General features: G+C 33.6%; 1 protein-coding gene across 1 annotated transcript in view; it reads right to left on the reverse strand.

Annotated features, from left to right (window-relative positions):
• Positions 1 to 2,738: 2,738 nt before the first annotated feature.
• The window catches only part of LOC21398693, a 27,489-nt gene continuing 14,611 nt past the window's right edge, over positions 2,739 to 15,616 (reverse strand). The window contains exons 3-12 of the mRNA XM_010096805.2: positions 10,235 to 10,521; positions 9,894 to 10,024; positions 9,421 to 9,666; positions 9,054 to 9,300; positions 8,546 to 8,810; positions 4,815 to 5,062; positions 4,040 to 4,167; positions 3,670 to 3,915; positions 3,139 to 3,385; positions 2,739 to 2,974 (exon numbers count right to left, since the gene is read on the reverse strand). Coding sequence (XP_010095107.2) covers positions 2,739 to 2,974; positions 3,139 to 3,385; positions 3,670 to 3,915; positions 4,040 to 4,167; positions 4,815 to 5,062; positions 8,546 to 8,810; positions 9,054 to 9,300; positions 9,421 to 9,666; positions 9,894 to 10,024; positions 10,235 to 10,502 — 2,262 coding nt within the window. The 5' untranslated portion in view covers positions 10,503 to 10,521. The remainder of the gene's footprint in view (positions 2,975 to 3,138; positions 3,386 to 3,669; positions 3,916 to 4,039; positions 4,168 to 4,814; positions 5,063 to 8,545; positions 8,811 to 9,053; positions 9,301 to 9,420; positions 9,667 to 9,893; positions 10,025 to 10,234; positions 10,522 to 15,616) is intronic.

Raw genomic sequence — 15,616 nt, forward strand, 5'->3', positions numbered from 1 at the left:
AGTTACGTATACCCTAGAAAAGTTAGTAGAGTTGTACGTCAACAACATAGTTAGACTGCATGGAATACCATTATCCATTGTCTTAGATCGGGATAGCCGTTTTACCTCCATGTTTTGGAAGAATGTACAAGAAGCCATGGGCTCAGAATTAAGATTTAGCACAGCTTTTCATCCTCAGACGGATGGACAGTCGGAACGTACCATCCAAACTTTGGAAGATATGCTTAGGGCATGTGTGATGGATTTTAAAGGAGCTTGGAATAGGAAACTATCATTGATTGAATTCTTGTATAACAACAGTTATCAAGCTTCAATCGGTATGCCACCATATGAAGCTTTGTATGGAAGAAAGTGTAGATCTCCCATTCATTGGTATGAAACCAGGGAGAAGCAATTGCATAAGACGGAATTCATTCAGGAGGCGGTAGAATCTGTCCAGAAAATCCATCAAAGAATGAAGACGGCGCAGGCCCATCAGAAAAGCTATGCTGATAAGCGTAGAAGACCCTTGGAAATTATGATGTGAACAACTAAAATGAGAAAGTAGAACAAAGAATGTAATGGAAGAAGAAGAACATAAGCCATACATGTTTTGTAGCACAGAATGTATTATGATATATGACATGAATGCATATATGGGTATGCATAATTATTGCATCTGTTATGACCTATTGATACTTGCTGAGCGAAAGCTCATTAAGTTTGTTCGTGATGTAGGAAGCTCGGGTAAGGCACCGGCTCCCTGAAACTTGTTGTTGGGCATGCAGAGAGGATGCATCAGTGGAGTGTGGGCAAGTGGGTTATCGATGCATCACTTGTTTTGGAAACGCTGCCAAACATTATGTGTAAAATAAAATAGTGTTTTATGTATTTTGATGAGTAATGTAACAGAATGCCGTCGGAATGCTACATCATTTTAGGTATGACTAATATAACAGAATGTTGTGAGAATGCTACAGCATTTTGAGAATGACTAATGTACAGAATGTTGTTAGAATGCTACAACATTTTACGAATAGTTGAAAACAGAAGGCTAGCTAAATGCTACAGCATTTAGACGTACATTGTAAGAATGAAAAAAATTGGCCTGAATTTTAAGAGGTTATAATTAGTAAGTATTAGAGGTTAAGTAATGTTAAGTATGAGTATAGGATGACGATCAAAGGTTAGGGTCGTCACATGTGATCATTAAATTCAAAATCTAAGATCAATAATTACATTAAAATTTAATTCGGAAAGGTCTGCAATCCCTATGTTTGGTATTCAATCTCAAAATATTTCCTATCTCAAGAATGTGTACTAAAACCGTGCACCTTCCTCAATCATGGGCCTAATTTTCAATTTTGGTCCAAAACTGTGAATTCCCATTGTGTTCGGTTTCTATACATCACCGATTATCGAATCGATTTACTTTTCACCTCTTAATCCCTTATTCCTCATGAAAACTGGTTTAGCTCAAAATGCTCAAACTAAATTTCGGCAGAGTTCCGCCTATTTTTCTAGGTTTCCTGAGCTAACTTTAGCTTGGTTTATCCGTTGTTTCCACCATCAAACACAATTCTCATTCTTTCTCTTCCAATTACACCATCAATATCATGATGACTTTAGGGTTTCTTCATATCAATATTTGCTAGAAACAAAAGTTCAATAACCTAGAATTTTTCCTTAATTTACTAGATTTCAAGTTCCCTAACCATCACAAGCAAATCACCATTCTAAGTAAATTTTTTTCCATGGTCTCCTATACTTCCATGGCAGCCAAAGAAGAGGAAATAAGAAGAAAAACTTGAAATCTCACCTTAGGGAATGAAGAACAAGCTTCAATGGCGCTATTCCCCGGTAATTCCGTCAATTTTCGCTTAAATCACACTTTTTCTTACTTTGGTGAATTTTTTTTTTCTCTCCTTTTCTCTTGGCTGGTGCTCTCTGTTTTTCTTGCATGAGAAATGATCATTTCCTTGTGTTTCTTCATTAATAAACCGACCATCCTAAAACGCAAGGGTTCAAATTGTAATTTTGACTTTTTCCAAGGACTAGTTTGCAAGAAAAGTCAAATTTTTTTCTTTCTCCATTAAGACTTTGGCCGGCCACCTCCTTCTTCTCACTTTTCATGTGTCAAAATCTAATCCTTCCATTCTTTTATCACTTTTAATCTCAACCTTTGATTGATTTAATAATTATCCTATTTTAATTCAGCTTAATTTCCTGTCCAGTGCGCGTTTTATCTGCGTTTTCGGACAGTTGGTCAACTTAGTCAACTTTGACCATTCTTGACTAACTTTTTGAGGGTGACATTTTGGTCAACTCTTGGTCAACAAATTTTGACTCGGTCTACTTAAATCAGTCGAAATCCCAATTTACGCGATTCGGCCTTTCGAACCCCTTTTTTCGTCTATTTTTCGTTCCGATTGTTTCTAAAACTCTAAAATTGATGTCTTTCAACTTTTTTCCATTTCTTGACTTTAATATTCACGTGATTACCTACTTGTGGGTTTAACACAACGTTCCATACTTCTTTCTTGAACATAGTTCAAAAATCCGTAACTACATCATAGTCTAGAAATTTTTGATTTTTAACTTATAACTTACTATTTAGTACTATTATCAACAAGTACTTGTCATAAAAATATTCATATTGATAATATAAAGGATTTTAAGAAATTTTATCTCATACAATAATTCCGATAAATTTTATGGCATGACAATAATTTTGGTAAATTTTCGGGTCATGACAAAACCTATAATGGAGAAAAGTCTGAGGGCATCTGAATTAGCTGATTAACATCCATCGGATAGCTATCGGATAGGTCAAAAGCACTGTATATTCTACTAGCAGTGATTTTGTTGAGAGCCTCTGTGGGATGGAAAGAGTCCCAAAATACGTACTCTCTCCTGTTTTCGCATGGCTTCTCTGATGGAACACATTGACCAACTTTATTTACGGCACAACATCCAACTTTCCAATATTTGAATCCTGAAAACCCATCGAGAAAAACATATAATATATACTTTTTTTTTTCTCTATTTCTTTCTTATATACAAAACGACATATGATATAATATATATTTGCTTTGTTAGATTAGTAATAATAATAAAAATTAGAAAAAAGGATGAAGTTTTGAGTGAGTGTATATGTACCAACTGCAGTAGGATCTCCACCGCCCATTCCGTAAGAGTTGATATAGATAAACTTTGCATCGGTAAGATTGGTATTGAGTTGGTCAACAAGTGTTAAAAGCTTGACATTGAAGAATTCGACTGCATTGTTCATGTGATCTACGCATGCAGATCCATTTGTGTTGTGTAAAGATAGTGAGTTGGGAGTGCACCCAATTCTTCCAATCCCCGCCAAAGCCACCTTTCTTGCTCCGTATTTGTACAACTTCTGGAATAATAATTAGAAGAAATATTGTAATCTTAAATATCAAAACTAGGCTTTGTTACATATTAACAACATGATCAACAAAACAAATCCTTCTTCTTTACCCGTTGTATTTTTCTATTCTTTACTTTTTCTTTCATTCTTACTAAACTGAGCATAAAGTTCCTGAAAAACATTGTATGGTAACAAGACTAGCTATATAGTTATGAACATTATTTTTGTCGCTAAAATTTGAATTATTTCAATGGGGAGAAAGCGAAATGATCGGCATTAAAAGATCAACTGACCAATATTCGGCGACGATATTGTTCGATGAGCAAAGAAGCGAACTGCTCCGGAGTGTAGATTTTGCTGCTGTTGTAAAACTGAGGAGAGTAGTAGTTGTTGATGTAGTCATTACTGCCCAATCCAACCCAATACAAGCACTTGTTTAGGTGTCGCCTCCTTAATTCTTTGTTTCCCAATATCTCTCCCATTTGAGACATCACAATCCGGTGATTCTGTAGCTGTCTAAAGAAGTACACATTCTCGCCCTGGGAATATTGTTCATGGGTGGTAAAATTAAGATCAATTATTTATCATGTGTTTATTTGTTTTATGCTTGAGTAATTAACTGGAAATCATTAATTACTTGTGCATAATGCATGGATTAAATACCAAATGACGCCCGGTTTCTTCGAGAATTCCGGCTGACCCGGATGCGTAATTCACGCCGTCGAGTATGTTGTTGGTGCCATCAGCAGTAGCAAAAGGTTGAATGAAATGGGTGAAACCAAGTAGTTCACCTGCATTTTTGAGATAGAAAATGAAAGAGATTGCTTAATATTAGAAAAGTGTTGTTTACTTTATGATGGTTTACTTCGTACTTAATCTAGATCATACTCTTAAGAATGTGAGATTATAAGGGGCAAAATTAATCTCCCTAAAGCTTAACAAGAACTAATAGGATTGATCTGTGCCTTCAAGCTTTTCACAATTTTTGAAAATTTCTTATTTTGACAACTAATTACCCTATAAATAATATATATATATATATTAGAGAGATTCCTTAAATTTAGGACGGCTATAAAATTTGAATAGAAATACCATTGATATTATGTGTCTGAAATACTCAGATAGCGTCGAAGCACATAATCATATCACGGTATGATCAGTCCATCTTTTTCCAAAATATTAACTCCTTTACTGATATATAGGATGCTCTGTAGCATTCTATTAAATTTAGGAAGTAATTTATCAAAATTAAAACTACAGATCACCGAAACTAAATTACCATTTTACTAAAAAATGATCAAGCAGCAAATATGCCAACAACCCAATATGAGATGAGATAAAAGTAGTGAATTAAAGGGTAACATATAGAGGAGGGAAAGTGTATATATATATATATATATATATATCCGTGTGTGTGTGTGTGTGTAAGAGCAAGTACCAAGAATATCAACTGTGGTTCGGCCGTTGGTAAACCTTCCTGTTGGACCACTTGGCATGTCAATCCCATAAGGTGAGTAGTTAACTTTGGCTAATGTAGCAAGCCGGTTGTTGTTTCCACTATCTGCAAGAGAGTCGCCAAATATGAAGAAGCATGGTACTTGTTCCTCAGCTTTAACGCAATAATGTTGTTGTTGCATGTTTGTTATCAAACACGCAACAATCACCACAAGCCATATTTTCATCTCCCTACAAGCCAATATTGCAATATTGAAACTTTATTAATTAGAAGAAAAAGAAAATTGTATTTATGTAATTTTGAGCCTTATCAAAAACAACGTGCAACAAAAATTTAGTTTCCCCGAATAACAAAACTATAAAAAAAAAAAAAAAATGTTAAACTCTAATGAGAGATGGTTATGCTCATGATTTGTTTTCTTAAAACCATCAATAACTAGCATAATCCACATTATCATAAAATTTACTATGCACCAAAAGGGCTCACGTACAACTCAAAATATGTATAGATTAACCTCTTAAGATTGAGAATCACCTAATATGGTAATATTTTTGAAGGTGCGTGTTTCTTTACGGAGCAATATGTTCTGATATAATATGTATATGTGTGTATATATATATATATATTTATATGTACATGCATATTTGAACATAAATCATATATTTCATACCATATATCTCAATCTATCCAAGTGAATCATCATTGTCAAAAGGAATAAAACAAGAACCTGTACTTACCGGTACATCCGAGAATAAATATTACCGTCAAAAAGCTTGTGTTTTTTTTTTTTTTTTTTTTTAAAAAAAAAAAATGGAAGATTCAAGGATAAAGCACAGATAAATCCAAGGTGAAATATGCAGGACCCTCCAGACAGCATAAATTTTAAGAATCAAAAGTTCGAGGAGAGACAAAAAAGAGATTCTAGTCACTCAGGGTGTCTTAATCCTTGTTTTGCCTGTCAAAAACAATGGAATGGAATGGAAGAGTGCACGAAGGCCACGGAAAAATTGTACGGACAAGTAGCGGCTTCTCCTCAAGGCAAGTTAAGCCGTTGCTTAGGACCGCTCTTGTAGGAAGGCCTTAAATTTTTCTCTTTTGAAGCCTATATTTTAGCTTCTATAATATTTCAAAAAATATAAATTTAATATCATCTTATAATTATTTAATTTGTTAGATTTATTTTTGGGTACTCAAAAATACATTAGTTTTGTTTCTAAAAATAATAAAAAAAAAACAGATACATTAGTTTTGTTGTTCATAAACTTCCGGGTGGATACTTAAAACGTCAGCAATTATAGGGATATGTTTTTCTTTTTATACGATATGATGATAAACTTGATCCTAAATAAAAGAAAAGAAAAAAAAATTGCATGGCTTTTGCACTTCTCAGTCTCTTTTTTCTTAATTTAGAAAACTATCTGTTTTCTTCTTTTTCTTCTCGTATTTGCATAATATTTTTTTCTTCTCAATATAAAAGATCTCTCATCTCTCTGAAGCCTTTCAACTTTCTGACGTCTCAAGACTGGGGTACTCTACTCTCTTGTCAATATGCGATCTATCGCTTTCAACAAATGAAAAAACTTGTATAAGAGGAAAGAAAAGAAAAATTCATTTGAAAATAGAGAAAATTAAAAACAAGCCATTGAAAGACTTCGTGCAGAAATATTACAGTAGAAATTTTATTTTTTATTATTGTTGCGTTATGTTGCATTGATTTAGTTATTTTAGAAGGTATCATTTTGTAATTATTTTGGGTCGGTATAAGACCATTCACCTTGTTTTTATTTCAATGCATAATATTCCATACAAAAAAAAAAAAAAAAAAAATGTCCGTTCCAATAAGCCTTTTTTACAAATTTGCATAAGGCCTCAAGATAGTACGAAGCAGAATATTCAAGGACAAACAAGGCAATTAATGTCACTAAAAGGTGAGGCTATACATATTAAGCCAATCCTTAACTAATTGCTCATAAAAGTCTCAAAATGTTGAAGTAATTCATCCCTATTAACTAGTTTCTTTTTCATTTTCATTTTCCTTTATTGTTTGGCAAACTTATTGTTCCGTAAAACCGAATTCTAATAAGGCCTCTTGATTGCAATTTGTAGGTTTTGTTATTTAAGATTTATAGATTTATCTTAAGCAAATCCCATAAAATTATGAAGAGCCAGCATTAGCAAAGTTTTATTGTTAATAAATTGAATGCTAATTATTTCTTTTGCCTACTGAAATACTTGGCAATTTTTTTTTTCCAATTTTAGAGTTGGACAAGTCAACTCCATTAAAGTTTGAGTTTCCCTTGCCAAACACACATTTGGGTTGTGGGCTTCATTCGGATAGGAAAAATTAGTTTAATAGGTGAAACGTCATTGTTTTAAAACACTAACTCAAAGTACGAAAATGATATTTTTAAAAACTATACCTTTTTAATATTTAATATTTTTCAAAAAGTAAGATAGTAATAGGACGTTTCATTAAAATACAGGTACTAAATGATCAAAACCTTTCTTTTCTGCATTAATAATGTTCTAATTTTGTAGATAATATGCCAAGCTAATTAAGATTATCTTTCTTGTCCACCACGTGCTTTACTTGAGCTTAAGGCATATGCACATGTAAGTATATGATGACATTATTCAACGAATGGGCCAGAAACATGTTTCCGCATTTTCTTGATCATTCAAAAGAAAGATGTTTCTGCCACAAAGATGAGGCAAAAGAAAAAAAAAAAGTTGTATAATAAGTTGTCCCTTTCAAGTAAGCCGAAAGAAAATGTATATATATGTGTTAACTTTCTCAATAATTAGGGACTTGTGATTGACCGATGTCGATGTGATGTCCGTGGCGAGTACTTTTGATAATTTGTTGAATTACAAAATGGCTGAATGATTTTTGGTATGTTTGAAAATCATCAAAAGACATTAATAAGAAAACGATGTAGTGCTATTTCCATTTGCTTTTCAAACCATGAGAGCGGTTAGTTTCGTTAATTCGAATTACAATTTAAGTTTTTATTACAGTATTTTTTTTATAAAAAAATTCAAATTCAACTTTTTATATTATAGCATTTTCTCTTATGTAAATTCATTTTTCAACTCAAATTCTCAACTTGAATTAACGAAACAAATAGAGGTAAATGGAGAATTAGATCACACATTGTCATCTATGCTGGCAAAAAATTAGGAAATAAAAATGACAAATGAAAAAAAAAAAGCTGATATTTTGATCGTTAGGTACCAAAAATATAGGACCCCGAATTATTGTGGGAGCGCAATTCCCAGTCCAAAAGCTACTGTTTTCAAGTCTTCTTTCGTTAGATTATTTTGTCAAAAAAAAAAGAAAAAGATATTGCTTCTTATGAAAAGTAAATAATTAAATGAATAAAAGACTTTTTTTTCTGAATTGTTAGTTATAAGTGTAAGACGTACGTTGGACTTTATTATCAATTATGATGCAACAACAAATATACACCAAAGTTTCTTCCGTGCAATAATTTTGTTTTTTGCCTCTCTCTCTCTCTTCAAAGAAAAAAAAAATCTGAACTTGTAATATTGAATGAACAATATTATAATTTTCCAATTCGATAAAAGTCGGCAGTTTTATTATTTTCATTATTCATTAACACAACCACATTATAACTTTCAATGACGATATTACTGAAAACTAGATAGAGAGAAGATATTTGTTTAGGAAACGTTAATTAATCAATAATTACCAGTACTGAGCCAAATCTGCAATTTGAGCACTAATTCCACCAAGTCCAAACAACTGAACAAGGCTAGAGATATCCATGGGATAGCAGTCTGATGGGTCATAAGCATTGTACACTCTTTTAGCAGTAATCAAGTTTAAAGCCTCTGTTGGATGGAATGAGTCCCAAAATACGTACTCATTCCTGTTCTCACATGGAGTTTTATTAGGAACACATTGACCAGTATTGTTGTTCACAGCACAACACCCAACATTCCAAACCTTAAATCCTGAAAAAAAAAAAAAAAAAAAAAAAAAATTATGTGCATGTTTAGCGCTTATTTCTAAAGAATGAATTGCACAATTATAACGTAAACATGTTCATGTTACAAATATATATTTTTTTTTTGAAGGTGATGTTACAAATATTTACAACATATACATGTTAGTCATATGAAAAATATACTTTTCTTGATATTTCTTTTAGTATTGAGGGATTAAAATGTAAGGTTCATACTAAGAGTATGTTTTACCAGCAATTGTAGGATCTCCGGATCCCATTCCATATGAGTTAACATAGATGAATTTCACGTCGAGTAAATCGGTGTTCAGTTGATCGACGAGTGCGATAAGCCTCTGGTTGAAGAACTGAGCCGCGTCGTTCATGTAATCCACGCATGCTGAACCATTTGTTCCATACACGGAGATGGAATTTGGAGTGCACCCAATTTGTCCCACTCCAACCAGGGCAAACATTCTTGCTCCATGACTGTACAATTTCTACATATAACATTATGTGTTGCAAACAAAAAAGCTAGGTAAGTGAAAATTTGTTGTGAGAGATCAATGGACCAAAATAACCATTAAAGATATTAAATTGAATTAGATAGTACTAATTACCATTACATGCCGCTGATAATTTTGGATAAGAAGAGCAGCATACTGTTTAGGATTGTAAAGACTACTAGAGGGGTAGATTGAGGGAATGTAATAGTTGTTAATGTAGTCATTGTTTCCCATTTCAACCCAATATAAGCACTTTTCTAATCTCTCTTTGGCTAATCTTTTGCTGCCTAGTACATCAGCAATACGAGAGACTGTAATCCGGTGATTATTTAACTGTCTCCTTAAGCTGATATTGTTACCCTGCAAAACAAAACTAATTTATTCATATCTATATGTGGAGCTCACCTTCAATTAGTGATGGTGTTTAACACTAGTGGTGCTATCAAGTATTTTTCATGATTGAGTAGCGCATATATATCTATCATATAGAAAGATACACATTGCAAAATTCCTATATATGTTTAATACTGTGATAAATGTAGTTGGTCAAAATTACTTGAATGTGTGAATCTTTTATATTAAAGTACCGCATGTTTTCCTGTGGCTCTTAGAATCCCAGCTGCCCCAGATGCATAATTGACGCCTCCGAGTAAGTTGGAGCTATTAGCAGTAGCAGAAGCAAAAGATGGAATGGGATTTTCAAAACCCAGAAGTTCAGCTGTGTAATAATATCGAAAGAGAAACAAATCAAAGAAGAAGAAGAGGATAAAGTCCTCCTTAATTTTCTAATATTGTGTTGTAAAACCATAAAATAAACTGAGAATAATAAGGTAAATATTAGAGTAACTATTATTATATATTATATATACACATATAAGAGCTAAAATTAGTCATAGATACATAAAAGAAAGGATGTAAAAATTAAGACCAAGTATGTCCACGGTGGTTCGGCCGTTGGTAAACCTTCCAGTTGGACCATCTGAGAAGTCAATCCCATATGGTATATAGTTGGCTTTTGTCAAAGTAGAAAGCTGGTTATTGTTTCCATTGTCAGCGAGAGAATCTCCAAAAATGAAGAAGCAAGGTACTTGGGGCTTTGCACAAACACAAAAATCATGTAATTGCATAGTCGAAACCACCAAGCTCAGAGCAAACACTAACAACCATGTTTTAGCCTCACAAGTTGTGCCTGCCATTAATTATATAAGCTGCACTCTAGAGAGAGAAAGAGTTATATATATATATATATATATGTTTATATATATTGATGTGTGTATATTGTGAGCCAAATTGATGAAGATATTTTTGCTCCAGCAGACGACAGTGAAAGCTGTGGAACACGAGTTATGGGCATTTATAGGCGCCAGGAAATGGTCACCATGAATTTCGTGGCTCAAAATAGTGCGTAAACTGTTGCCAGATAATGAATGAAAGAAATATGAAACCCAAAAAAAAAAAAAAAAAAAAAAAAAAACGTGTATGTACAAATTTGCATGTGTAATATTGTACTACTTTTATGAAGACAACATTATTTGATTTGTTTTCCGTGAAAATTATTCACTTAGTCTTGGACTGACTTGTGGGCTACTACATACGATATAATGTCTCCAATACACGTACAGTTAGAATTGAAGAGAAACAACCAGCTAATAATAGTACGTCATTATATATGCATGTTAGTAACGTCATCTCTTTTATTTATGTTTTTCGTTACACAAGAATTGTACTATAAGTACATACCTAACTAACCGTGAAATATTAGGATATACCGAAGAATTGCCATCAACATAGTTCTATGCATGTATTTTTTCAAGTTTAAGAGTATGTTTAGCATTACTTTTAGAGGCTATTTTTAGCTTTTTTCAAAGAAGTTATAGCATGGTAGGGGTATGATGAATCATGCTTTTGTTCAACAACTTTTAAAAACTACGTCAAACAGCATAATTTGATAAGCATGTTAAGGTTGTTTTTGCACAGTAACTTTTGTTGTCATTATTCAAATTTACAAAGATAACCTTAATAATAAAACTTAATTCTCAATATACCTATTTTACTTATTTAATACCAAATTAAAAACTATATATTTTTTAAATAGTTATTTAAAAATTGAAAATCTATAATAAGTATGCTATGCAAAATTTCATTCAAATATCGTTTATAATTATCAAAATATTTAAAAATATAAATAATAAATATTAGTAGATGAATTGTTTTTCTCCTTGAATAAAAGTAATTTATTTTTAAGAACTATTTTAATTAATAAATTTGAAACATATATTTTTTATATTGTGAATATTGACCATAAAAAATTGAAATAAAACTAACTATAAACATGTGTGATAAAGTATGTCTACTTTCGTCATTATACATTTCAACAACAATTTTATATAAAGTTTACCAAACACCTAAATTTCTGCTTCTGGTACTCATAACAGCTTTGTAAATATATTTACCAAACACCTATATGTTTTTTGTCACAGTAACTTATTACTAACAACATAGTAACAACAAAAATTTTCAATAGCACAACAGTGGGAAACTAGCCCTAAGTACCAATCAGAAATTAAAAAACGTAATATTTGACTTGCTTAGCAAGAAAGAGCTCATATTAGAAAGTAAATTAAAAATAGGTCTATAATTAGCAAGTGTTTATAAAAATTGTTCAAAAATAAATAAAAATAGACAACAGTCCAACACAAAGTCTCTGAATATGCGTTTTTTGTTTATGAACCTCGCTTAATTAACACATTTAGGTCATGTGGTGTTTCGTGGTTTGGACCATAGTTTAATCCTTTTCGCTACAATATTGTTTTTTCTCATAAGAATTTAAATTTGATTCAAACTTTCTAATCTGAACATATGAACCAAACAACATCTTAACTTATGATCAAGAACAAATTTGTAATTGGCATACTCATCCTTCTTACGGCCATATGCTTCACACTATGATATCACTGTTTTAAAAAGGAACCAAAAAAAGCCTTCAAGAAAATAATTTTCTGTCCTTGAAAATAAATTGTGAAACAAATGAGAAAATTACAAAAAAAATTAATAAAGTTAGTGAGTAGTCAACCCAGGTGTAGAGCTACTATATGCCCGAGGGCTGGCTTTCACCCTAGGGCCCAAAAGTTCTTAATATTTGATTGTAAATCTAGTTGTAATATTAGGGGGCTGGCTAAACCCTAAATCTAGTCACCGCAGTTATTTTAAACGCTAACTGCTCTCTCCCTCTCTCTTTCTCTTTCTCCCTCGCGAGTTGTGCTAGGGATTTTTGCCTACTTTTTCTCTTACGGTCAGAGTCTGACGGCAACACTCGTCTGGCCTTCGGATCCCATCCCTAAAGATCGACTTCTTGGCGTCATGGTGAAGCCTCTGGTGACGGGCTGGTCGGCGTGGTCAGAGGGCTTAGTATTGGCGGGGCACACTGGTTTTTTGGCCTTTTTGAAAGGAATGGATCTCTAGCGACTCTGTGTCTATTGAGTTCTATCCCCTTCATTGAGGCAAAGCAGGGAGTCAGATATGTTCATTGGTTAGGGCATGGATTTGGAGGGTACTCACTTTGTTGCGGGTTTTATCAGTGCAAGACGACGGCAGCCTCCAGAGGGTGTTCATCATTGAGGGTTTTGTTCCCTGTGTTGTGATAATTCTTCTAGAGAGGCATGTGTCGGGTGTGGTGGGCTTAGTGGCGGCACGTGGCTTGAGGCGCAGGAGTGGTGGCTTTTCAGCTGTGATGTTTCTCCCTTCTTAAAAATTTATATTCTCTGACCCTTTCAGTTGTGTGAGTCGCCTTTGTGATCGGTTGATTTTTCTATTTTCGGCCATTTAGGTTCTATGTTAAGTTCATAATAACATGGGTGATTTTTCATCTTTTGTTTTTATTTGTGTGTCTAACTCGCTTGAGTTTGTTATTGTCAGTGTTGTACATATGTTACCATTGGTTTACAGGTATCTTAGTCTCGATCCATCAGAGCTTTCTATCAATTATAGAGAATTTGCTTAAAGAGCCATTTTTATGCTTGATTGTCTCTGTTCCTTTTCATATTTCCATTGTTGAAGCTTGGTGCACATATATCCCCTTTAATGTTTTATTAGAACTTACTAGTGATATCGATCAATGATTGGAGTTAAGTCTATTTGTAATGTGAGGTCATAAATGTCAACATTAATGTTTGTATTGTTAGATCCTTAATCTAATATTGGACTTATATGTGAATAATTATGTGTTACAGACTATCATTTAAGGTATATAAGGTTAAGCCCATTTAAAAGTGGTTTACTAAGGTTTTGGTAATTTGGGCTTTAATGTATCTGATAGGCTGTGGGCCTTCATTGTGTAAAGACTTAAGGGTAATTTATATTTTTATGATGTGCTAATAGAAATACCAAAAGATAATAGGGGAGTTATCTATATACAGTTGTTATGGTATCACACGTGACATTCTATTCTTTCTGGCATCCTATCATCAGAGAGAGTGAAGTGAGAAAGCTAAAGGATTCTCTAAGAAAATGTGTTGATCTGGAAGACAAACCGCACGGCTCTAGAGAATAATTTATTGTCATGGATTCAGGAACGCTTCCGCTTATTAATCTATTGATTCTTGGTGATCCAACATAAATATTTCTTGTATTTTAAGAGATGTTTTACATCAAATGATATTTTTCAATAAGTGGTATCAGAGACTTTTCATGTTGAATCATTGAGAATCGAATTTATTTTCGATCCATGATTATATTTTAGTGTTCTCGAATTTAACAATTTATGGTTTGGTGTTGCTGGATTTGAGAACAATTTTGGTTGTTCTTCTTGTGGTTTTCTTCCATGATTTTGGATGAAATTTATGCAAAATTGGTCATTATAGTTTCAAAATTTTTTAGGCAATTTGGGTTAATTTTTAACCAAATAAGTAAATTGGCCGGCAGCAACCTTTGTTGGCCGCGCCGGCAGGGACAGCAGCAGCCAAGTATAAAAAAATTTAAAAAAAAATAATGGCAGCCTAAGGCTGCCGAAAGAAAAAAATTGGTAGTTTTAGCCGGTGGCAACCCTTATCGCCACTAGTGTCGGGTGTTACCGGCCTGTAACGCATTCTAAAATTAAACATGTTTAATTATACTAAATTGTGAGTTACTAGTGTACCTAATTTGATTTTTCTAATTAATCAAGGAACTTTAATTATTTTCAATATTTATGATTTCACCCCAAAAGTTTTTAAAAATACACTTAATTTTAATGTATTTTGTTTTTCTTTCCCTTTATTTCTTTTCTTTTTCCTTTTTTTCTTTTTTTCCCTTTTTTTTTTCTTCCCTTTTCTTTTTTTTCTTTTTCCCTTTCCCTTCCTTCCCGTGGCTGCCTAGACCACTCTCCCTCTTTCTTTCTTTCTTTCTTTCTTTTTCTTTTCTCTCTTCTGTCACTCCCACAGCAGCTCTCTCTTTCTCTTCTACCACCTCTCACCGGCTGGCCATCTCTCTCTCTCCCTCTCTGGCCAGTTTCTCTCTCCCTTGCTCTCTCTCTCTCTCTCTTAGAGTCCCTACCGAAACAGGGAAGAGAAAAAAATGAGAGAAATAGAGAGAAATGAGCTTCAATCACTTCACTACAACAATTATGCCCACTTGCGACGACTTTTTTTGCGACGACTTATGTCGTCGCAAATAATACACTATTTGCGACGACATGTCGTCGCAAATACCTCCCGTTAAATAAAATACACATGTCGTCGCTAATAACTTCAATGTTGTCGCAAATAATATTGGCACGCAAATTTCGATGGCGCGGATTTTTGGCGCCAAGGTAATCCATGTTTTTCCGACGACAAGCAGCAACTATTTGCGACGACACGTCGTCGTAAATAGTTTTGGATTATTTGCGACGACATTGTTTCAATGTCGTCGCAAATAATCTAGGTGACGAGAAAGTATACGCGGGAAAAAAAGGTTATTTGCTACGATGTTTGTATTAATTGCGACGAAAATGTCGTCGCAAATATTTTTTTATTTGCGACGACATTTTAAATTTATTTGTGATGAATTTGTCGTCGCAAATAACTGTGACCTAATATACTCTTCTTCTTCTTCTTCTTCATTTTCTCCCGACTCTCTCTCTCTCTTTCTCCTGCAAAATCTCTCTCTCTCTCCTGCAATATCTCTCTCTCTTCCTCCTTTTTCCGTCGCCGTCGCCGCCGCCGCCGCTCCCGCTACCGGCCTTTCTTCTCTCTCTTCCCTTCTCTATTCCCTTCTTTCTCTCTCTCTTCCCTTCTTTCTCTCTCTCTCTTCTTCCCCTCTCCTTCCGCCGCCGCCGGCCGGCCCTCCCATTCCC

Source organism: Morus notabilis, unplaced genomic scaffold (genome assembly GCF_000414095.1).
Source record: "Morus notabilis unplaced genomic scaffold, ASM41409v2 Scaffold1187, whole genome shotgun sequence".
Taxonomy (NCBI): Eukaryota; Viridiplantae; Streptophyta; class Magnoliopsida; order Rosales; family Moraceae; genus Morus; species Morus notabilis.